General features: G+C 39.8%; 1 protein-coding gene across 2 annotated transcripts in view; it reads right to left on the reverse strand.

The window, feature by feature from the left end:
* TMEM245 (transmembrane protein 245) overlaps positions 1-24229 on the reverse strand; it is an 83907-nt gene that overhangs the window by 54567 nt on the left and 5111 nt on the right. The window contains exons 2-7 of one of the 2 annotated variants that reach the window (XM_061426428.1): positions 20400-20517; positions 18803-18904; positions 7491-7607; positions 4926-5150; positions 3601-3770; positions 428-451 (exon numbers count right to left, since the gene is read on the reverse strand). In XM_061426428.1, coding sequence (XP_061282412.1) covers positions 428-451; positions 3601-3770; positions 4926-5150; positions 7491-7607; positions 18803-18904; positions 20400-20517 — 756 coding nt within the window. The remainder of the gene's footprint in view (positions 1-427; positions 452-3600; positions 3771-4925; positions 5151-7490; positions 7608-18802; positions 18905-20399; positions 20518-24229) is intronic. The other variant, XM_061426429.1, reaches the window with a different exon arrangement.

The following is a 24229-nucleotide window of genomic DNA, read 5'->3' on the forward strand; positions in this document are numbered from 1 at the left end:
TATTTCACAAGTCTTTTTTTAAAACTGTGGTGTTATTTATAGAAAAAGTAGCCATAAAGAGTTCTCTTTCCTTTTCAGTAACTTTTGCCTAAAATGCTCTCACACATCAAAGGAGACGAGAGCATCAGGCGGGGCCACACTATAGAGCTGAAAAGGTCTGGAGGTCACTGTGGACGAAGGACCATGAGACAGAACGTCAGCACACTCGGGCAAGGAGATTCCATCCACATCCTAAATAAACAGCTTTAAGTTTTCAGCAAATTGCACTGTGGCAATATTAGTGCTTCACGACCTTCCATAGCTTATAATTAGAACTTTAAAAACAAAAACTTAGTCTGACATATGAACAGAAACAGGGTGAGAATGGAGATACGGGGGGAAGTTACAGAATTCAATAATAAAAATCAACATCCAGGTGTTCATTTACCTTCTTATTTAGCCAGTGCCAGAGCTTGAGGATAGGGGTAAAGGTGAGAGAGAAGATAAGAACAGTGGCATATCATTAGAGAATGCAGTAATAGTATGAAAAGAAAAGAGAGTCACTGAGAGCATGAGGAGGAAATTATCTCAGACACAGGAAAAACTGGAAAAAAAACTGAAATGCATTAACAAAGTTTCGAAATCAAGTGAATGTAGTATTCCTTTAAGACACACAATTGAAATGATGATAACCACAAACTTTGTTCGAAATTCAATGATTAAAAGTACATAAAGATAACCTGAATGTTTAAGGCTTAAACTTTCATACCAAATTCCAAAGATCAAAGCGGTAATTAAGATTTTTCACATACCATGCATTAAAAGATTTTCAGTCCCTATGTAAACTAACTCCTGTTCACACACTACATTTTCATTGAACTTTGTAGTTGCAGCTTTAAAATAGCACTTATTTTACATTTCCTAGAGTAAAACATTTCAAAGCTCATTTGGAACAGCGAACACCTGGCCAAAAAGCAGACATAGTTAAGATTCTGATCATATTAGGCGCATTTTCTTCCATTTCCAATTTTTTAGGCATGCATTTCTCTACTGTATGCAATATCCTGCTGTTTTTTCACGTAGACGTTACCTCACCTACACCTCACAATATTTAGCACTATGATAACTAATGCTAGTTAATGGTCACATAAAATAAAAATCAGCAAACATAAGATTTAAAGCACTATTAGTGATATAAAAAGCATAAAGACTAAAAAGCTTAATTCCATCCGAATGACTGACGCTCTTTGCAGAGCTATTCCTAACGCACACCTAGCACATTTTTAGACACGTACTTCAAACAGCCTTCTCCAGATGGATCATCTCAACACTGGTCCAGTCAATTGAAATTAAATAGAAACATGGAAAATGGATTTAGTCCCCAAAGCAGAACCCCAGATATACTATTATACTGCATAGAACATAATTTTGGCATCAATTATAACTGACCAAATATTCAATTTGTGATAGCCATTCATTCTGATATGTATCATATATAACAGAAAATGCTAGTTTTATTCATTTTACTGTCTCTCTTCCTGAAGAACAACAGACTGGCATATAAATTAGAATAAAAATGACAAATTTTTACAAGACTGCTGCTAAGTTGCTTCAGTCATGCCTGACTCTGTGTGACCCCATAGACAAGCAGTCCACGAGGCTCCCCCGTTCCTGGGATTCTCCAGGCAAGAACACTGGAGTGGGTTGCCATTTTCTTCTCCATTACAAGACTACCGCTTAACAAATACTTTTTGATGCCCCTGGAATTTCAACCAACACAACTGTACAGTTTTCCTAAATGAAGTGTTCCCAATACAAGTATATGGGAACACTGAAAATAGGACTTCGTTTTTATGCCATCTGATAGTGATAAGACAAAGAAATTAACTGATGTAATAAGAGACACCCTCTTTAAACAGCTTGAAGTGATAAATCTGCTCTAATAAGATAAAATGTCACCTTAATCAGGGAGATATGATAAACATTTTGAAATCTGTGAGAAGTCCTAGATTCTTATTTTAAAAATTGAAAAAAATTAATAAGAACACAATAGGCAGGGAATTTGCTGGTGGTCCAGCGATTAGAACTCTGTACTTTCACTGCCAAGGGCCCAGGTTCAACCCCTGGTCAGGGAACCAAGATTCCCACAAGCCACGTATCATGGTCACAAAAGACACACACACACACACACACACACACACACATACACACACAAATAGGCAAATTAAAAAAGAAAAATATAAACAGCCAAGAAGCAAATAAAAGAATGGTCAGCTCAACTGTTATTTTAAAAATTTTCAAGTTAAAGCAACACAAAGATACTTCTTTTTACAAAACTAAAATGGACTTTCAGTTATACCATAATATCGAGTACTGGCAAGAGTTCAAAGAAATGGGCATTCTCATATGCTCCTGAGGTGGGAATTAAAACTAGCAAACTTTCTGGAAGACAACTGAGCCAACTATTAAAAATATGTATCCCCTGCACCTACTTTGACTTCCTCTCCCTCACATGAACTCCAGACACTGTTCTTGTCTCTATCTACATTGCTTCATCCAACAGTGTTTTTTCAGCCTTAAGCCATGGATGGACCTGTTAAAAATAGTCACTAGCCCTGTGAAAAAGTCCAGCTTGCACAGCACACAAAAAGGTGCTCTTGATCCAGTCCTGCCTGATTCTCCAGCTCTGCCTCCCACTAATCACCATTTCACATACCCCACTTTGTTCCCTAAGAACTCTGTGGGAGTCCCTGTACCCCTACACTGCTCCATTTACCCGCTCTTCTTGCCATGCCTGTCTAATAAACTCCTGGCAGTGCTTCAGAATTTGCTGTGGTATCACCTTTCCCACTGCTCATCAACAGTGAGTCATTTCTTGCTGAGTACTACCACTATATGCTATACACACCTCTCCCCTCAAATTATAACAACCACTTAACACTTACGGAGCTTACAGTGTACCAGATCCCAGTCTAGGAACTAAACAAGTAATAAGTCACTGAACCCTCACCACCATTCTGTGAGATATACTTGCTATTATACTTTATATTCACTGGCACAGAAGGGTTACAAAACTCATCCAAGATCACAGAGCTAATAAGCAGCAGAACTGGGATCTGAATCTAAAGTTTGAATTCAGAGACTATGCTCCTAACATCAGCTTCTGAAACTAGCACAGCCTCTAAATTTTAATGGATTGCTGTCTACCCACTAAAACAGAGCTTCTGTACCTAGTTTTCCAGGATTCATCTGGTTTTCCGTAAAACTTATGCTCTCTGACACATGAGAATTATCCAAAAGTATTCACTGAACTGAGCTACACCTGGCTATATAATTTTAGGCAAGTCACTTAACCCCTCTAGATTTCAACTTGGTCCTTATAAAATGAGAGTTGAACTAGGTGCTCCTTTTCCCTCGTTTTTAAGTTGTAAAAATACTTACACAACACTTAATCAAACTACATCTATCCCATCCATCACTCTAAATTTCATCAAAGTTAGACATTAAATGTGTTATCAGCAAGTACAATGTAAATACTAATATACCATAAAATGGAATCTTTTAGACAACGAAATACATAAATTCTATTTGAAAGCAGCTCAAGTTATGAAACTACAATACCTTGCTATCAACTTTTAGCAAGAATTTCCCGAGCCCGATAATTGGCCACGGGGCCAGGGCTTGCTGCCGCTCCCTCAGGAAGTGCTCTGTCGCCTGCCACCACACGGAGCAGCGCTTCTCCAGGAAGGTGACGACGCCAAAGTGAATAACGAGCTTTTTGAGCACCCAGACTACAAAGAAGGTGAGAAATACACACACACAAGAGACAGTGATTACAAACAGCTTCAGTTTCACAAAACCTTCCTAAAACAGGAAAGCGAGTGCTAAAATAAAGATACAGGTTTTGTTTTTGTTTTTGTTTAGAGGAGGAGGGAAGGAAGAAAGTTTAAAATATTCCAGACTGATGGAACTGGGACACTTTCCACACAATCCCCACCTACCTATCTCCCACCTTCTCTGTGAAGTCTGAATCCTTGAAGGGGTCAGAGATTCAAAGCCCATATAAACGTTAGATACCTTGATCATGAGGATTTCACTGACTACAATCTTGGCCCCTCACACTGTACCGTCTAGGATAAAGCATACTAACCTCTGACCAGTCCTTGTCTCTTTGGCTATTATAGCTGCTCTTGCCAAATTTTGTTCTTCTCCTTAGATGTTTGATGTGTACTGACCAGAAAAGTAGAAGGTATTCCATACACATCATAATTTTATACCCCCACAGGATAACATTTTCATTTGTATTTCTAATTCTCTTCTTGCTGCTCTGTACATCTGAATCTTTCACCAGGGTTCAGTAGTGACCAGGGCTGTTACAAACAGCTGTACACTACATGATTTCAGCAGGAACTATTCAAACTATAATATGAAGGTACCTCTCTGCAGGGGGTAGTGTGGTTTCCCTTTAAATAGGCGTTAAACCTTCTGTTAAAAGCCTACTAAGAAGGAGGAGGGACTAGAAGGAAGTGCTACTTATCTGTGAGGGTTCTCTTGACGTTTGGACCCTAGATAATTGGTCCCAGCCACTGTGATTTCCCTAACTCCAGGGAGCTCTGTGTCCTTAGCCCTGGCCTTGTAATCTAACAGTTCACAGTTTACTATTCTGAACCATGAGCTCAGGGTTACATGCCAAGTCAACAATTCCTTCATCAGCATTTTTAAACCTCTGGAGAGGTGCTAAGGAAGAAAGTTCCTATGGTCTCGAGAATAAGTCCAGGGTAATTACAGTTGTAAAAACTTTGTGGGGGCCACCATGTTCACAGCCTACTCCCCCTCTGTATTTAAAAAGATAGTAAAATTATCTCAAACATTAAAAAAAAAAAGAATCCACAAATTAAAGAAAAAAAATTTTCAAAGGCAAGACAAGATCATCACTAACCAATTACCTGCAATAGGCACAGGCAGCAACTGTACAATCCACAGGTTTGACCAGATCTGGACTCCAACGATGGCCCAAAGGAGAGACACAAAGTAGACATCACTAGTTTTCTTCTTCCGAAGAAACGTTCCAGCTTCAGACCTCTGTCTGCCCGGGGGCGGGGAAGGGGAGGTAGGTGAAGAAGATGAGGACAGTGTTGGAGGGGGTTCTCCTCTGTCCATGGTTTCTGTCTCTGAGGAGGGAAAGCAAAAAAAAAAATCACCCACATATTGGTCCACATTAATAAATAGTAATACAGAGCAATTAGCAATTAGCTAGGCTAGCCTGGTTTAAGCCTTCAAGATGTACTAAGATAGCATGATTACACTGGGTTAAAAAAGAAAATAAGACCCAGATGTATGCTTGCAAATGTAATTAAAAAAAGGTGTGGAGAATGATGTATGCTTGCAAATGTAATGAAAAGGGTGTGGAGAATTAACACCGACAGTGTTTACATCTAAGGAAATTAAGTTTGTTAAGAGATAGGGTTGAGTATGAGAAATGGTTTATTTTTACTTCATACATTTTACACTGTTCAAGTTTTTTTGACCTATTTATCATTTCTATTTATATATATATATATACCATTTAGATTAAAAAAACCTAAAGAAAAACACATGACAAAGTAACAGAATTATAATTAGCCCATGAAAATTACTCAAACCATATGAAGCAATAAATATTAACATACAGAATTCTTTATCTAAAAATTCCTTCTCTTTAAACTTTATTGTAGATGTATTTATATGTGTTTCTGAAACAATATGGCTTTTCAGCATCATTTTATCTAAATGGGACCAGCTGCTCTTACAAGAACCCAGGGCTTTGAAGCATATCTTTCTCTTAGAATGAGATATTAAAAAATAACAGGTTGCTGGGGGTGAATGAATCTTCAAATATAGGATAACACACTGAATTATTTCATAAGGCACTGCTTTCTAACAACGCAACTACTGCTATATTTCACTATTACTCAGACTACATCACAATGATGGAAATGAGTAAGATCCTTAAACCTATATTTTGCCTTCTATTAAAAAAAGTTAATAATAAAAGCATACTATATTTCTTAAAGTCTAGGTAAACAAACAAACAAACAAAACATGAACACCCCTAATTTCAATGCCCTCTTTGCCCCATTTTCCTTATACAGTTTTACACAGTTGTATCCTTTTCCACTCAGAACCGTTCCCACTTTCTCCCCTTCAGTTGAACGCCAACTCCAAGAGAAATAAGACCTTGTCTGTCTTGCTCTCCCCTCCACTGAATTCCTAGTGCAAAAAAATATTACCTGACATGTAGAAGGTACTCATTAAGTCTTTATTCTAAGAATGCCTTCCCTGTTATTTCATAATTTTCATAAGTAACCCCACAATAGCCCTGTGAGTGCTTTATTATAATTTCTTTAGTGTTTTTTTTTTTTAATGAGTCTTAGCTGTGAGTACATTTTTACTACTGATGTAACCAGGACCATGTTTAAGTCAGCTCATCTCATGAAAACTAACATTCTACCCAGAGGTCTGGGGCTAAACATCAAGCTGATTATAATACGCTTCTATCTGCTCTCTGAATGTCTTCCTAATCTGGAAACTTCATGTTGCTGAATGCGGCAGACATTCATAAGAATAGTAAGTCCATAACCAAAACATCACCCCCTCTCTACTCTGAAAACATAATTTAATGTGTAAGAAAAGTAAGTTTTCCTACTACCCCAAATGCCTTCTTCTTAGCTGATCCCTTCTTTCAAGACTTCTCTAAAGTGAGTTCTTCCAGGAGAGCTCATGAAAACAATTCCTTAACTCTCAAACCTCTGGCAGTAATGGGCCTCTTGGCACAGACAGACAAGGCCTTTACACTCCTGAATTCTGTGTGCGTATGGTATGACTTTACAGCTGGTATAAAACTACTAGCTGGATCCCACAGGAGCTCTGTGTCCAAAATAATTAGAGGATTCTGTGCTATGGGAAACAGTCAATGCACTAACAGCAAGAGGCATGCAAAGCAAACTTTAAGAAGAAAAGCAAAAAATGCCAGAGAAATGAATTATTGGAAGATGGAAAATAAAAGTCAAAAGAAAGAGATGGAGAAAAGGAACAATGACCAAAAATGCAACACAAACAGGGCAAAATAGAACAACGGAGGAGAACTGACAGTTGTATAAAAAATGGCAAATTAAAGGACTTAAGTAGGGGAAAATATAGACAAAAGTAAATGGGTCTTTAAGAAAAGGAAAATAAAATGAAAGGCTAGTGAGAAAGAATGACAAAAGAAAAATAAGAAAAGCCCTTTAAAAAAAAAGGAAAGAATGAAGAATCAAGGTAAGAAACCTAAGAAGATACATAATTAAATGAATGAAAAAAGTGATACATGAGAACAAAGACAGAAGGGAAAAAGTGGAAAAACAGGAACCAGAGCGAAAAATGAAGGACCAGTAAGCAGCACTTTGTGATGCCAGTGTCTTTCCTAATTTTATGTTCTATGTATATTCCACTTTCCAGAATGATTCTGAAGGCATTCTCACAACACCAGTCACCTGCAGGCTGGGTAGAGGTGTGGTCCTCAGTGCTCGATTCATACCCTGTGATAGAGATGGCCAAGGTTGCTAGAGTAGAAGCTGCCATGGAGATAACTTGTCCTGGTAACTCTGCTCCTGTAAAACAAGCATGCAGTTATAAAGCTTTTTAAAGGCAATTAAAAAAAAAAAGGAAAATAACTTGTAAACTGAAAAACAGTCCTTAGTTTTTCAACAGCAATAAAACAAAATGGTTATTAGTGATCCACTAGACCATTGGTTCTTCATCAAGAGACAGTGCTTAAAAATCAGTAGTAAAGTCTGCTAAAAATGCAAGTTTCTGGACTCTCTCTCTCTCATTTGGGAACTTGATGCTGGTGCATGTGGAAGATAGATATAAACACGAAATGCCACACTTGTGCTTTAACTTCACAGGTTCATTTTAACGCACATCTCTGCTGAAAAACACTGCCACACCAAGTCTATGAGCTTCTTGAATGCAGACTTAGTTTCCTTTGTATTACTAGCTCCTAGCACAGTACTCTCGCCTGGAAAATCCCACTGACGGAGGAGCCTGGTAGGCTGCAGTCCATGGGGTTGCTAAGAGTCGGACACGACTGAGCAACTTCACTTTCACTTTTCACCTTCATGCATTGGAGAAGGAAATGGCAACCCACTCCAGTGTCTTGCCTGGAGAATCCCAGGGATGGGGGAGCCTGGTGGGCTGCCATCTGTGGGGTCGCACAGAGTTGGACATGACTGAAGTGACTTAGCAGCAGCAGCAGCAGCAGCAGTACAGTATGGAATAGCCCATGTGCATACTAAGTTGCTTCAGTCGTGTCCGACTCTCTGAGACCCTATGGACTGTACCCCACTAGGCTACTGTATTCATGGGATTCTCCACGCAATACTGGAGGGGGTTGCCATGCCCTCCTCCAGGGGATCTTCCCGACCCAGGGACTGAACCCACATTTCTTATGTCTTCTGCACTGGCAGGCAGTTCTTTACCACTAGCACCAATGGGAAGTCCAAAATAGCCCATACTTGTTTTCAATAACAACATTTCATGACTGAATATGCAAATGTATGGGTATCGCACAAAATCATATACAGTCAATCCTCGACCTACATGGGTTTGAACTGTGCAGGTCCGCATACGTGTGGATTTTTTTCCAATAACTATAATATCTGTATTTTCATTTTACAGATCTTTAAGTATCAGGAAAAGCTTTTGTTCAATGAGAGATCACAGGTGGAACTAGGATTTGAATTCCGATTCTACCCAAACCATTTCAGCTTCCTGGTTTTGGGTGAGTCATTTATCAATTCCTTTTTGAAGCAGAGATAGGAGTTCACAGATTATCTGACTGCATGGGGGAGTCACTGCCCCTAACCCTGACATGGTTCAGGGGTCAACTTAATATCTATAAAGTCCATAATTCATCACAGACAAAATCTACCACCTGAAAATCTAAAAGATTACCACCACCTTGTTTCACAATCTAGGTTGTTGTGTTAAGTATCTAACAGGTAGTAAACCAAGTTTAACCTAGATCCAAAAAAACATTTACGGTCAATAAGGTCTGTCTGTAACGATCAGCCTTTAAGTTGCTATGGCAGACAACACAGACTAGCTCACCCAACACCTGGCTCCAGTGTGCTTTCCTGTACCCTAGAGACTGGAAAGCTAAAGACTGTTGCCTGGACTCCTTTGCAGCCACTGCTCCACCTGTGATGCAGTGGATACCAGGGAGGCATGCCCATGCAGACGTGGAAGCCCTCAGCGACTCGCTGTGATCTGGAAGCTCTCATGTCACACACAGTCATGGAGACACATGGTTTCCTGCAGGAACTCAGCAGGCGTTCCAGAGGTCCTGCCGTCTGGTCTCCGACTCTGTGGCAAACAGCAGTAGCGACACTATGTGGCACTTCTGCTCAGACGGTCCTTGGTGTTGCTGAGCGCTTCTCCTGGTTGCACTGCTTCTGCATGTCAGGTCCAAGCTCAACTGCCAGATCGGTCCAAAAATTCTGTGTGTACAAATTCTTTACACTAACCAATACCTCTTTCTATTTAGACTAGTTGGTATGAATTCCATTGTCCAACCAGGAACAAGGGTTCTTAGTCATCAAATCATACATATGCCCACATTCATACAGTTGGGACCTTTCAGTAGGCTGATATTCAATGTGACAACATAAAGTTCTGCCAGGCCAATGAAAAGAGCCATGACTTTCAGAAGGTCAGTGAATTACAGCTCCAGATAAACTTCACATACCCAACAAATCCAAGGCTGGCCACCTCCCAGAGGTAAGCAGGCCATGCCTGAGATGGCTCTTTGGTAGATTCAGCCCTCAGGAGCAAGAGCACTCATCTTGCTCAGTCACATCCTATCCCTCCTCTAGTAAATGTCTTCATAACCTGAAAGAGGCTTATTTTTAGACAAACCAAGAGAAATCCAAAGTTATGATCTGGGAAGAAAGCATAAATTAGATATCTGGATTGGGACCTATTCTCCTGGCATAGGTATCTAAAGTGCTGTTTTGATGCCAATAAGAGAAAAAGGGCTGAGAGAGAAAGACAGCATCTTTCATGTCTTACATGTTTCCATTACTCACTGTATTGAAAGCTGAGAATAAAAATACAGACCCTGCCCCAAAGGAGTTAGGTGAAAGAAATAAATACGAATCAAAGAACCACACAAATAAACAAATGTATACAAATTATGATCACTGCCACAAAGGAAAAATACTGGGTATTTTATGAGTTCCTAACTGAAGAAATCTGACTTAGTCTGGAAAATTAGGAAAAGCCTTTCTTTAAGAAGTAAAAATGAAGCTGATATACAAAAGATGAGGAGGAATTAACCAAAGGAAGTATAATCTTTTAGACAGAAGGAAGCAAATAAGAAGGCTGTAAGTGAAGAAGCTGGCATGTTAAAGACTCTGAACAGTCAGTGTGTCTGGAACACAGAGATGGCTTGATGAAAGTTACAGACGACCATACTAAATGACTTTAGTCTTTATCCCAAAGGAGTAGGAAAGCAGTGAAGAGTTTTTTTTAATTGAAATACTATTGAGATAATTGTAATGTCACATGAAGTTTTACAAAAAAATACAGAGTGATCCTGTGTATCTGTTATCCAGTCCCCTTCCCCACCATGGTAATATCTTTTAAAACTGCAGCACATTACTACAATCAGAGTGTCAGCATGGATACAAGACACAGAAGTTTCATCACTGTAAAGATCTCTTATGTTGCCCTTTTATGACCACATCTCCCAACTCTGTAAATAAATAATCAGTTTTAGGGATACAAAAAGATCGTTCTTACTGTTTGATCAAGAACGGATTAGAGACGACCAGGAGGAGGTACAGGAAGATGCATCACTGCAACACTACAGGCAAGACAGGATGGCAGCACGCTCTGCAGTGGTTAACAGGGAAGAAGCCAGGAAAGCAGCTGCACTGAAGAGACAAGGGACGGTCAACGCTGACCAGATTTGGTGATGAAGTAATTAAGGATTCAACCATGATCCCCCAAGATCCCAGATTACGATCAGACAGACCACATGTGGGAAATGGATGGAGATTTTAGATATACCAAAGTGCTTTTTAGACTGTCAAGTAGAAATGTTTAACACAAACTGATTACACCAGAGACTAGGAGGTCTTAGATTCTTGGGTGCCCACAAGAGATTTCTTGGGCTCCACTTAAGAGCAAGGTTGGGAACACCTAATGACTCATGGCCTGGGACAGCACAATAAAGGGAGAAATGCTTCCAGTCAAAACTCGAAGAATTCTCTCATGAGACTGAAGACTAATCCCAGGTCCTCAATCATTACACCCACCCTTCACAAGATGAAAAAAAATGAAGATGAAAAAGATGAAGTGGTGACTCATCTTTGAGAGACTGAGAAGTCCCTTGATGGTTAGGTAGCTCCAAAGTAACAAGCTCATCTTCAGTTCCTCAAATACGGGCTTTCAGTTTAGCTGAAGAAACCCACCCCATTTAGGCATTTGTACACTGGTGTATACTTCTCAACTCCCGCTAAGCATTCAGTCGCCTTCCCAAGTGGCTCAGTGGTAAAGAATCTGTCTACCAATGCAGGAGATGCAGGTTTGAGCCCTGGGTAGGGAAGATCCCCTGGAGAAGGAAATGGCAACCCACTCCAGTATTCTTGCCTGGGAAACCCCATTGACAGAGGAGCCTGGCGGGCTACAGTCCACGGGGTCCCAAAGAGTTGTACATGACTCAGCAACTAAACAACAACAAGCACTCATTCACCAAACAGGTGACTAGGCTACGTGCCGGGATGAGAGACTAAATCGCACTCTCACGCTCAGCCCCACACTAAACTATCAGTTATGATTCCGCATGTTAAGAGCTAAGGTAGATAGAAGTGCAGAATATTTGAGGAGCATCAAGGAGAGAAACCCCTGCTTGGGAGGTCAGGGAAGAGTTTCCAAAGGGACTATCTGACAAGAATGGTAAAAGATGCCACCCTTGAAATCCATTTACATAAGGTAGCCAGATACAGACGACAGAACAAGTTTATCTTGTGGAGAAACGAAGAAGCTGGTCTCTTAGAGGACAGAGGTAGAAAAGTTTTCCTGGAAGACAAAAAAAAACAAGTGTAAAGACACAAAGGCAAGAACAAGCAGAGTGTACTGTTCAGAGAACTCTAAGAAGTCTAATGAGGATGAGACACAGGGTCCAATGATAAGAGCGGAGAGACAGGGGGATGCAGGAGGAAATGGGAGCCGAGGACGGAAGGGCTCACACTGACTACACAGAGGCCGGACAGCTCAGTGACTGGAGTCACAGTGAGGAAACAAGACGGCCCAGGTGCAAACCTCAGTCCTATCCCTTATCTGTCGGATGACAACAGGCAGGCTACTTAGGATCTAGGTGTCTTAGTCTCTTCAAGTGTCAAATGCAGCCTATGTAAATTCCTATCTCATGTGAGAATTAACTGAAACAATACCTAAAAAATGCTTAGAACAATGCCTGGTAGGCAGGACTTAAGAGAAATTGACTCAATAAATGATACTATCGTGACCATCATCTGTATCCAAACTGTTGGCTTTAACAGGATAAACTACAAGCAAAGCCACTAGCACGCCTGTAGTACTTGCCTGCACCTCTCATCCCCTTTCTGCTTGATATTACAGCCATTTCCCTAAGTCTTATCCTTACATTTTTAGATCTCCACACTGAGTTGTGCAAAACATCTTACATACAATCGGCACTAAAAAGCTTGAGGAAAAGTTAAGACCAACAGATTAACCCCTCACACCTATGGCTTAAAAACTCTTTCTTTAAAAAAAAAAAAAAACTCTTTCTTCAGCTCGCTGATGTCACTAAAATATACAATAAATACTTAATAAATCTTAGCTAAGTTAATGAACACAATGCAGTATCATCTTAGTTAACACACAAAGGACTCAGCAAAGTTTCAGAATGCCTGAAACTTCACAAAGGAGCAAAAGGAACAGCACACACAGAAAATCAGCAGATTTGAAAATCAGGGATATAAGATTTGGCAACTGCTCTTACTCATCAAATAGATATGTACTTAAATGACTTTTGTCTAGCACTATCCTTCTGCACTTCAAAAACACCAGGGGTTTGGGCAGAGAATTGATAAACTAGACAGAAGAATGCCAGGACTGAGAATCTAGGCAGTCATGGTACTGGGAAAAAAGCCCTAGCTAAAAATAGGCACACAGACGGAGGGAACATAATCTGGAGACCCAAGGACTAAACAAAGAAAGGAAAGAGCATCCAAGGTTTCAAGTGTCAATCCACCCAGGGACTGGGCCAGTATTAACTGGAGGCCCAAAGGGCAGGAACCCACACAAATCTAAATAAGCAGGCCACCCACATTAGCAGCCTAGCACCAGCAGACAGAAACTCATGGTCTGGTATATAAGAAAAACATCACATGTTCAGATATCTGTAGATATGGCTAAATCAACAAAGGGCAGAATAACTGCTTTTTTAATAACAGAGGCAAATATGTTTGGAAGCTGGTCTAAATAAGGAGAAACTTGATCTAATTTGTTCTCTTTCACAGGGCTAGTTGAAGTTTCCGGGAATACCTCCAAAGATGCTTACTGGAAGGAGGCCCTTTATATCAAGTAAACTCATCCCAGCATATAAATAAAGTTTCCCTTGAAGACGGCTTCTGTTTCCATCACAAGTGTGGAAAATACATCTCCTCCTCAATGGCTTCTAGTACCACTTTACTGTAATAAGGGCTTGGATATGGACCATTCGGAGTATCTCCCAGGTCTGTGTAACTGAATTGAAGAAGGACAGATAAGCAGTAAGAAAATTTAGTTTGCTCTTTTTCTTTTTCCTATTTGGGCTTAACTGGACAACACTTGTTTCTTCATATCACATGCTATCCCCAACAAGGCGACAAGGAAGGCTTCCTTATCAAGATTATTTCTGGTCACTCATAAACAATGAGCAATCCCAGGAGGAGCAGGCCCAGGTATAACTGCCCGCACATCTCATCCTGGGTGTCCAGGTATTAAAGATACATCTTATGCTTGTCTGCCTAGCTGCTGAAGAAGTACTTCTTATATTCATAGTAAATGGCCAACTTTCTTCATCTGTGAAGCAAGTATGGTGGTGGTGGTGGTTTAGTCACTAAGTCATGTCTGACTCTTGCGACCCCATGAAGAGGCTGTAGCCCGCCAGGCTCCTCTGTCCATGGGATTCTCCAGGCAAGAATACTGGAGTGGGTTGCCATTTCCTTCTCCAGTAAAACAAGTATACTTTTAAAAAAATATATTCATTTACTTATTTGGCTCCATCAGGTCTTAGTTGCAGCCCACAGGATCTTTGTTGGATCATGTGGGATCTTTTCCTTGGGCTCACAGATTCTCTAGTTGTGGTGCACAGGCTCTACTTGCAGAGCATGGGCTTAGGTACCCCACAGGATGTAGGATCTTAGTTCTGTGACCAGAGACTGAACTCACATCTCCTGCATTACACGGCAGATTCTTAACCACTGGACCATCAGGGAAGTCCCACAAACATAATACTAATCACACTGGAATACTGAGAAAATTAAGAGAGATGGCAACTCTTAGGAGCCTAACAGGGCCTCACCCACAGGAGGCGATACTGCCCATGGTCCTCTGTTCTCCCAGGCCCAGGGAACACACCAAAGCTGGACCCCAGGCTTCTGCCAGGTAGGACTTCAGAGACCTAGGAGGCAGAGAAGCCAGGTGCTATACTTGTGGTGAGCCACTGGGGCCAACATGAAGATTGAAGGGACGGGCACCTGCAACTGAGGGCGAGAGAGACAAGCACTCAGTGATCAGTCCACACTGTTTCAGGTTGGCTGATGACTGTCAGAGGTGAAAGGAAAGAACACGGGAAGTAGGTGAGAGCCAATGAACTGGGTTCAAATTTTAACTCGAGGGGTCACCTGTGAGACTATGGGCAAGTCAGTTAACCTATTATTAAAAATCTACACCCAAAAAAATGTAGATAACTTATTTTGTAAGGTTGAGGATGGGGGTTGTTTTGTTTGTGGATTAAAAAAGATAGTACACTGGAAAATATGATAGACACGTAACATTTTTTCCCTACGTTATCTTGGGGTTCCAAGAAATATCAAGTCAGTGCCCACAAGGTCTAAGAAAAAAAGCACTGAGTAGGGCCCCTGGGTTCAGAAAGAACCACTGAAACTAACTCAGAAATGATCCATAAGAAGAGTTTTTCTGGATCTGGGCCCTAAACAAATTCATGCTTTGAAGTCTGGTGACATCCAAAGGATTAATTCTGTGAATCCAGTGAACCACAGATTTTAAAGAAGAACAAGAGTCAAAGCTCAGAAGACACAGAGAAAAATGCTCACACAGGTGACGAAGATACAAGAGCAAGTCCTACCATGGGACAGTAGAAGGAATACACGCACGTGCTGGCAGTACACTGAGGCATCCCCGCGCCCAACTATATTACAGTGACATCTACAGGAGGGAGAGCACTATAGAAAAGAGAAAGGTTGTCCCAACATGGCCTGAGTTCTGATGCCTAAAAAAACAAGGTTCTAGGGGCAGGAGGGGAAAAGTATACAGAGAGTTAAAAAAAGAAAAAGTTAGACAAACGTATTTTATGATGAGGAGTATCTACACTGCTACTACTACTACTAAGTCACTTCAGTCGTGTCCGACTCTGTGTGACCCCACAGACAGCAGCCCACCAGGCCCCGCCGTCCCTGGGATTCTCCAGGCAAGAACACTGGAGGGGGTTGCCATTTTCTCCTCCAATGCGAAGTCCATAAAAGGATTCTAAATCAAGAATAACCTATTCTTGATTGGGCTGGAATGAGTGAGCAAAACAAGGAAAACTGACATTTCCAAATCTGCTCTCAACATTTTTCTGTGTCTGTGATTTCCTTTCTTGTAACAGGCTAGGATACAAATACCAGAAATCTGGTTTGCATACTGGCACAACTACCAGGTTTATGTGGGAGAATAATAATCACACAAATAGTCTATTTTCCCAAGCTCAAAACTTGGGTCTTAGAAACCCTGTGCTCACAGCTCCCTAGGCTGCCATCACCAGCTGATTAGAATTTACACAAGAGAAAGCCTATCTGAAACCCTTGGTTAGACCTACTTTATTCATATAATTGCAATAAAATACTTACTTAGCCCTGGACAAAAGCAGTCAAAGGGACAAAACTGTATTCAAAATAGTAAAAACAGAACTATCATATGATCCAGCAATTTCACTTTAGGGTATGTATCTAAAGAAAAAAAGAATGCTAACTTGAAAAGACATGCACCACCCCCCCCATGTTCACTGTGGCATTACTTAGAATAGCCAAGATTCAGAAACAATGTAAGGGCCCACTAATCATGGCAAACAGATGGGGAAACAGTGGCTGACTTTATTTTTCTGGGCTCCAAAATCACTGCAGATGGTGACTGCAGCCATGAAATTAAAAGACGCTTACTCCTTGGAAGGAAAGTTATGACCAACCTAGACAGCATGTTAAAAAGCAGAGACGTTACTTTGCCAACAAAGGTCCGTCTAGTCAAGGCTATGGTTTTTCCAGTAGTCGAGTATAGACATGAGAGCTGAACTATAAAGAAAGCTGAGCACAGAAGAATCAATGCTTTTGAACTGTGGTGCTAGAGAAGACTCTTGAGAGTCCCTTGGACTGCAAGGAGATCCAACCAGTCTATCCTAAAGGAGATCAGTCCTGGGTGTTCATTGGAAGGACTGATGTTGAAGCTGAAACTCCAATACTTTGGCCACCTGATATGAAGAGCTTACTCATTTGAACAGATCCTGATGCTGGGAAAGATTGAAGGCAAGATGAGAAGGGGACCACAGAGGATGCGATGGTTAGATGGCATCACCGACTCAATGAACATGGGTTTGGGTGGACTCTGGGAGCTGGTGATGGACAGGGAGGCCCAGCGTGCTGCAGTTCATGGGGTCGCAAAGAGTTGGACATGACTGAGCAACTGAACTGAATGAAAAGAAAGAAAGAAAATATGATACACACACACACGAATATTATTCAGCTATAAAAAAGAATGAAATATTGTTATCTGCAAAAACACGGATGAACCTTGAGGGCATTATGCTAAGTGAAATGAGTCAGAGAAAAACAAATACTGTATGACCGCACTTATATGTGGAATCTGAAATCAAACAGCAAGCTCATAGACACAGAGAAGACTGGCGGCTGCCAGGGCTGGAGGTGGGGGGTGGGAAAAATGAGTGAAGGAGTCAAAAGGTACAAATTTCCACTTATGAAATACATAAGTCACAGAGACATAATGGACAGCACAGTGACTACTGTTAATCTTAACTAACTAAAGTGAATCTGCCTTACTGTAGATTTGAAAGCTGCTAAGAGAGCAGGTCTTAAAAGTCCGCATCACACAAAATAATTTTTGGTAACTACGTAAGGTGACAGATGTTAACTAGATTCATGTGGTGATATAGACAAACATGGAGCCATGGCTGTACACCTAAGACTAACATAATGACATATGTCACATACACCTCAATTGAAAAAAACAAAAAAAGCCACAAGAAAAAAAAGGAAAAAACTGTCACGGGGTTAAGCGGAGCGGTCTGAATCACTACTAGGGAAAGGAGAAAAGGGAGACCAAGCTTACCAGGGGAACAGGTGGAAACCACCAAACTTTCTATAGCAGTTGCCAAAACAGGAAGTTTACTTTGATAGATAACCACAGGAAGACAGGTTGAAAAAAGAAAATGTAGATAGTAAAATATAAAATAAAATAGAATCTTTCCAATTTTCCACTGTCACAGAGATAAGTAAAATTTCTTTGTTTCAGGTAGTTATTATAAAATTCTAAACAAATATTTATGAACAAAAGATGTTTTACAACTGTCAGACATTACTCAACTATCAAATAAAATAATAAAGGGTGATTTAATTTTAAAAACTTCTATAAAGTAACTGCACAAATACACGGAACTGCCACAAATAGCCCTGTGATTACTATCTTTAACAGACTGGTCTAGATAAAGGTCACCTGCAACCAGGGTATCTCAAAAATAATCTTTAAAACAACATGGTATATTCAACATTGTAGTGGGAATTGCAGCCAGAGCAATGAGGCCAAGATAAAAATAAAAGGCATCCAAATGCAAAAAGAAGTAAAACTATGCAGAGAAACGATCTACATGTGCAAAATACTAAAGAAGCCACAAAAACTATCCAAGCTAATAAACAGATTCAGCAGAGTTGCAGGATACAAGATCTACAGGGACTGTAAATATTCATAACCTTGGATCTGGCATTGGTTTGTTAGACAGAACACAACATGTGGAAATTAAGTGACATATTTCTGGTTAACCAATGTATCAAAGAATAAATCAAACAGTATCTTGAGCCAAAGAAAACAGAAATACAACACATCAAAACTTATGGGATACAAAAGCACTTCTAAGAGGGCAGTTTACAGCAAAAAAAAAAAACAAATCTCAAATAACCCAACTTTATGGCTACCTGCTTAATGGGCACAGGGCTTCCCTGGGGGGTGATGACAACGAACTAGATGGAAGCTGCACAGCACTGTGAATGTACTAAATGCCACTTTTAAATGGTTAACTTTTATGTTACATGAATTAAACCTCAATTAAAAATGCAGAAACAGGAGATGAGACATGGCTTAACTATCTAAATATTTTAAACAAACTTATTTTCTGTTCAGAAAACACCACTGAAATAAAGCAGTTCATCACAGCATGTTTTTAAAATAAAGTTACTCTCCCAAATACTTCTTAAGAATAATATTAATAGTATGCCCTATTTCTTACCAGAAGACTCTTTTCCATTCTGTTTTTCATAGAGGGTGCCCACAGACATCAGGAAAACAATAACCAGGAATACTGGAATTCTCCACGCGCCAGCCAAGGATGCTGCAAATTATTAAGAATCAACATGTTTAGTGAAATAAAAACCTAGCACTTGCCTTTAAAAAACTCAGTTTAGTAGACTGACAGAACAATTTGGCAAAATATATGAACAACAAAATAGTCTCATAGGGAAAAAAAAATTTTTTTAAGGCCACCAGACAGCTGAAACCTCAATTCAGGGCTCCTCTCAGGAAATCCAGCCCTGCTCTAAAGAATGAGGATGTGCCAGTCTACCTTTAAGGGGCATGTTTCCTGAGGAATCAAGTCCATTCTAAAGCACATTCAGGGCTTAAAACCATCAAGCCCCACATCTAACCCCAGAACGACCTGCGTCAGGCACAGAACCTTAAGTCATGGTGTCTGACTTGCACTCCTGAAAACAGCTGGGTATGAATTCTACCTCTCCAGAATGAGTGGAATGGCCCAAAGGAGCACGGCAAAAAGCTTTAATGTCACCTAACAAGTGGCCAAGGATCAAAGCCATTTGCATTTCCCTGAGCTGGTCTAGAGCCTTAGGAACACACCTGCCAACCTCCCTCCTCTACCTTTCCCAAACTCAAAATGAATCCCAACAGATATTAGGGGATCTTGTTGAGAAATTCCTTTAGCATTCCAAGTCAGCAATCTAGAAAGTTATGCTTTGTTCCTTATCAGATTCTGAGCGAAGACATACTTCCAATCAACTCTAGTTTTTTTCCTAACAATAGGCAGCTCTAAAAACTACTTCTAATAGGCTATCTACTACTCTAAGTTACTGAATTTTGTTTTTAAATTAGAACTTGACGTTTCCATATACTAAGACTTAAAGAAAATCAGTCCCTGAAAAATCACTGTACAACATCCTAGCAGCCTCTCAGCTAACAGTGAAAAGTCTCAAATAACAGGGAACTCATTACTTTGAACAGCTTTGACACTGATCATTCTTTACGTTAAACAGAGTCATGTCTCTCTGAAGCTACTCCTTGCTCTGACACTTGCCCCAAATGGTTAGAGATCTGTTTAAACCACTCTTTCACCGAATCCTTCAAATACGTGAAATAGGTTTCCATATTTGATATCTTTCCATCTCCACCTCTCCCCTGTAGCCCCAGTGCTCTGCTGTTATGGAAAGTAAACATGTTTGGTTCCCTTAATAGTTCCTCTCACATGATTTTGAGCACCTCTTATCATTTTTGACTGCTTATCTATATCTTCCTTAAGTAAGACACTCAGAAACAGCCAGGATAGTCCAAGTGTGTTCTACATTTTAAGATATATCAATATTTATTCTTAAAAGAATTTTTTTTAAATGGACATTCCATATAATTAAAAGATATCTTAAAGTATAACATTTTCATTCAAGATTAATGACTGTTTAAGCCAGAACATTTTCAAATGACTAAAGAATTTTACATGGAACACGTAAAACTTCAAAAAATTTGCTCTGATTCACATGGTCAGCCGGTGCTGACCTTAAGCTAGAGTTTCTTACAGAAAAAAAAAAAAAAAAAAGACCCACCTAAATGAAAAAGCAATATAATCCAGACAGGAATTGACATTGCTCTCAAGTAGCGTTCAGTGCTTGCATTCCACTTGAATGAAACAGCCAACACATAGCCAACTACCAAGGTCCAGATCTTAAATAAATGAAATACAGACACAGCTGTAAAATATATACATGTGAAATAAACATGCAATTATACAAAACTTGCAAGCCTCTACATAGCATGAGAGCTGTGGGAACACCATGGGTGACGGCTGGCAGTGCTAACAGAAGAGGGCATAGTTTCTCTTCCTCTTCCTTGATAAATCAGGTTTTGAAATAAACAGATTTGTTTATTGTTATTATTAAAATCCCATGCAGTGATATTAAATATCTTTAACAAAAAATACATAAATACAGTTTCATTTAAGTTCAAAAGCTACAGCATGCATAAAGATATTTAAGATACTCAATTTTTAAGCCATGGATTTCAATTAAGAGCTTCACCTTGTGGAATTCTTCAAAGTTTTCTCTATAGATTAATGTTTACAAAAGAAAAGAAGAAACAAGTGGAAATTCCCTAGACAGTCCAGTGGTTAGACTGCCACACTTCTATCCCTGGAAGGGAACGGCAGTAGGGGAGCCGGGTTTGATCCCTGGTCGGGGAACAAAGATCTGGAAAGCCTCATACAATGGCCAAAAAAGAGAGAGAGAAAGAAAGGAAGCTTTCCAAAAAGAAGCAGGTTAAAAGATTCAATTACAACCTATGAAAATACGCTTGTTACCACAAGAACTTTTTGAAAGCTAAAAAGAAGGCAGGCAGCTGAAGTGTGACCCTGCTGAAATAACCTAGGTAACAGACGGTTAAAACCTAGTCCAGAGTTACACACAGTTGAGAAGTCTAGCTGAAAAACATATTACCAGAGGAAGAAACAGGAAGACATGAGAACAGAAGAACGGGTGAACCAGAGTCCCCTCCTCAGTTCTTCCCCACCCTAAAACTAAACGACTCAGTACTCACAAACCATCAATGTAGCTGACACAAAAACTCTCAAATAAACTCACATTTCATAGAACACGCACAAAAGACGGAAGGAATACATAAGGTAGAACAGACGCGAGCACCGACACTTTATTAAAATAACTTGAACCTTGAAAAATATATAGGCAAATTAAAATAAAACGAAACGAAAGGACTTTAAGCTGTAACCCAGAGAGTGAAGAAAAAAGAACTGATATGGTTACTACAAAAGACAGAAAAAAACTACCTCCTACTTTATTTTGATCATCTCTGTCAAAATACTCTTCAGGTCTAAAATATGTTTATAGCTTCAGACTTGAGAATTCTGTTTTGGGACCTTATTAAATAATGATAAATTCTGAAAAAGGGTTAAATGTAAAAAAACCTCATCACAGTCTAGTTTAGGACCTTGAAAAATTAATAACCTAAAGTTTCAGTAACTGGGACGTGGTTAACTCTGAATGATTCAGTCAATAAAATGTTATGCAACCATTAAAGCAGGCTTTTTTAAATAAAGACTACATAACTTAGAATATTCCTAAGATATTATTAAGGAAAAAGCAAAATACAATAAATACATATGACAGGATTATATCTATTTCATGGTGGGGGGAAGGAAATGTACTAGTAAGTTGTATTTAGGTGATAAGATTTTGTTTTTCCTTTTTTGGTAATTTCCCAGTTGTCTTTAATAGGCACTAGTTCTTTTATAATGAAAAGGACATTAAAATATTCTTCTTCAAGCAACTAGTAAGATGAAATATTAAAGAGATCTAAAGTCCCAGATGTATGAGCACATGGGAAGTGAGCCTACAGCTGCCTCAAAAAAGCTCAAGCTTGTAGGACCACAGAGATTTAACCCTGGGAATTTAGAGAATTTTGAGATAGGCTGGTAGAGCTCAGAACAAAATCTGTGTGTAACAACAATACACTTATATAGCACTTACCATGGGCTAGGCCTTGCTCTATATTAACACATTACATATATGAACTCACCTAACCCTTATAACCCCAGGAAATAAGTAAGGCTATCATTCTCATTTTAGACATGAAAGAAATTGAGACTTCAAAGGTGACTTGCCCAAGGTAACACATCTAAAAAGTGAGTCAAGATTAGAACCTGGGGATTTGGGTCCAGAATCTACTTTCTTAACATTAAGGAGAAAAAAGGGTAGTGCCAGAAAAATAAAGAGGAAAAGCTGCTCCAGTATTCACAAGAGAAAATAAAAACAGTTGATTTTGATGACTACAAATTGCTGAAATTTTCTTTAAAAATGATCCTCGGCAAATGGATAGTCTTCAGAGGTACGTGACACAAGCATAATCAGCCCTGTTAATTAAACATGCAGTCAGTAATTTAGATAAAAGACTAGAAGGAGTATTAGTTGAACTTGCAGATTATACAAAGTTGGGAATAGTGAATATAAATGATTCAAAAAGATATTCTGAAACTAGAACAATGGGCTAACCAAGTAAGATAAATTTAATAGACAGGAATGCAAAGTTTTGCTTTTAGGTTCAAAACTCAGCTATACAAATACAGAATGGGAAGAGAATAGCTCGTCAGAAGTATAACTGGTGTGAATGCTTATTAATAAAAGTACATTAGGGAAAGTGTTTCAGTGACTTGCACTATCAAGCCACCTGGGCAATAAAATTGAGTGCAAAAAGAAATGGAAATTACAATACAGGAGATACAGATACAGGTGCAGGGAGTAGGGGGCGGGAAACTGTTCAGCTTAGGAAAGAGAAGGAAATAACAAGATTCAACAGTTATCTTCAAATAGCTGGGGAAATGTCATCTGAGAGAGGCAACAGACCATTTTCTGTAGTTCTGAGAGCAGAAATCACAGGTGGAAATTAGGAAGCAACATATTTCAGCTTAATATGATGAATTTTTCTAATAAACTGATTGAGAGCAGGAGAAGGGGGCAACAGAGATTGAGATGGTCAGATGGCATCATCAACTCCATAGACATGAGTTTGAGCAAGCTCCGGGAGATGGTGAAGGACAGGGAAGCCTGGCACTGCAGTCCATGGGGTTGCAAAGAGTTGGACACAACTGAGCGACTGAACAACAAATCTAAAAAGGAAATAAGCTACTATCACTAAAAGTTTGAGCAAAACCTGATGGGGAAGACCAAGTAGGAGAATGTGCTCTCAGTGAGAAGGTGAACCAGAGGATCACAGAGGATATGCTTTCAGATTTTAAGCCTATGATACTTTTCAACCAGTCTCTAACAAGTTTTTGTTTCTTAGCTGTATTCCTAAGGAATTAGTATCACTTGCAGAGCAAGGAAAAAATGAGAGATCGCATACTTCCAATTTTTTAAAGGAAACTCAAAGAGTCGGACATGACTGAAGCGACTTAACACTGACACATGCATGGTCAAATCACAGCCCTAATCAGATCATTGTTTCAGATACTCCATTCTCCTTTAAAACCACTTTATTCTAATTTGAAAACTCTGTTCTCTTCATGATGTGGCAACTTAGAGTCAAGAATATTTCATAATCAAAGTCTTAACATGAGAAAGAACCTAAGCACTGGAAAACTTTCCTCCTTACTGTTGCCAGGGAAGCAAAACACACCTGGAAGTGGAATGGGGCAGGCCTGTACAATCCCAAAGAACCTTCTCCCAGCACTGCCAAACTCTTGAAGTGAAGTGAAGTGAAGTCGCTTAGTTGTGTCCGACTCTTTGCGACCCCATGGACTGCAGCCTACCAGGCTCCTCCATCCATGGGATTTTCCAGGCAAGGGTACTGGAGTGGGTTGCCATTTCCTTCTCCAGGGGATCTTCCTGACCCAGGGATCGAACCTGGGTCTCCCGCATTGTAGGCAGAC

This window comes from Bos javanicus, chromosome 8 (assembly GCF_032452875.1).
Source record: "Bos javanicus breed banteng chromosome 8, ARS-OSU_banteng_1.0, whole genome shotgun sequence".
NCBI lineage: Eukaryota > Metazoa > Chordata > Mammalia > Artiodactyla > Bovidae > Bos > Bos javanicus.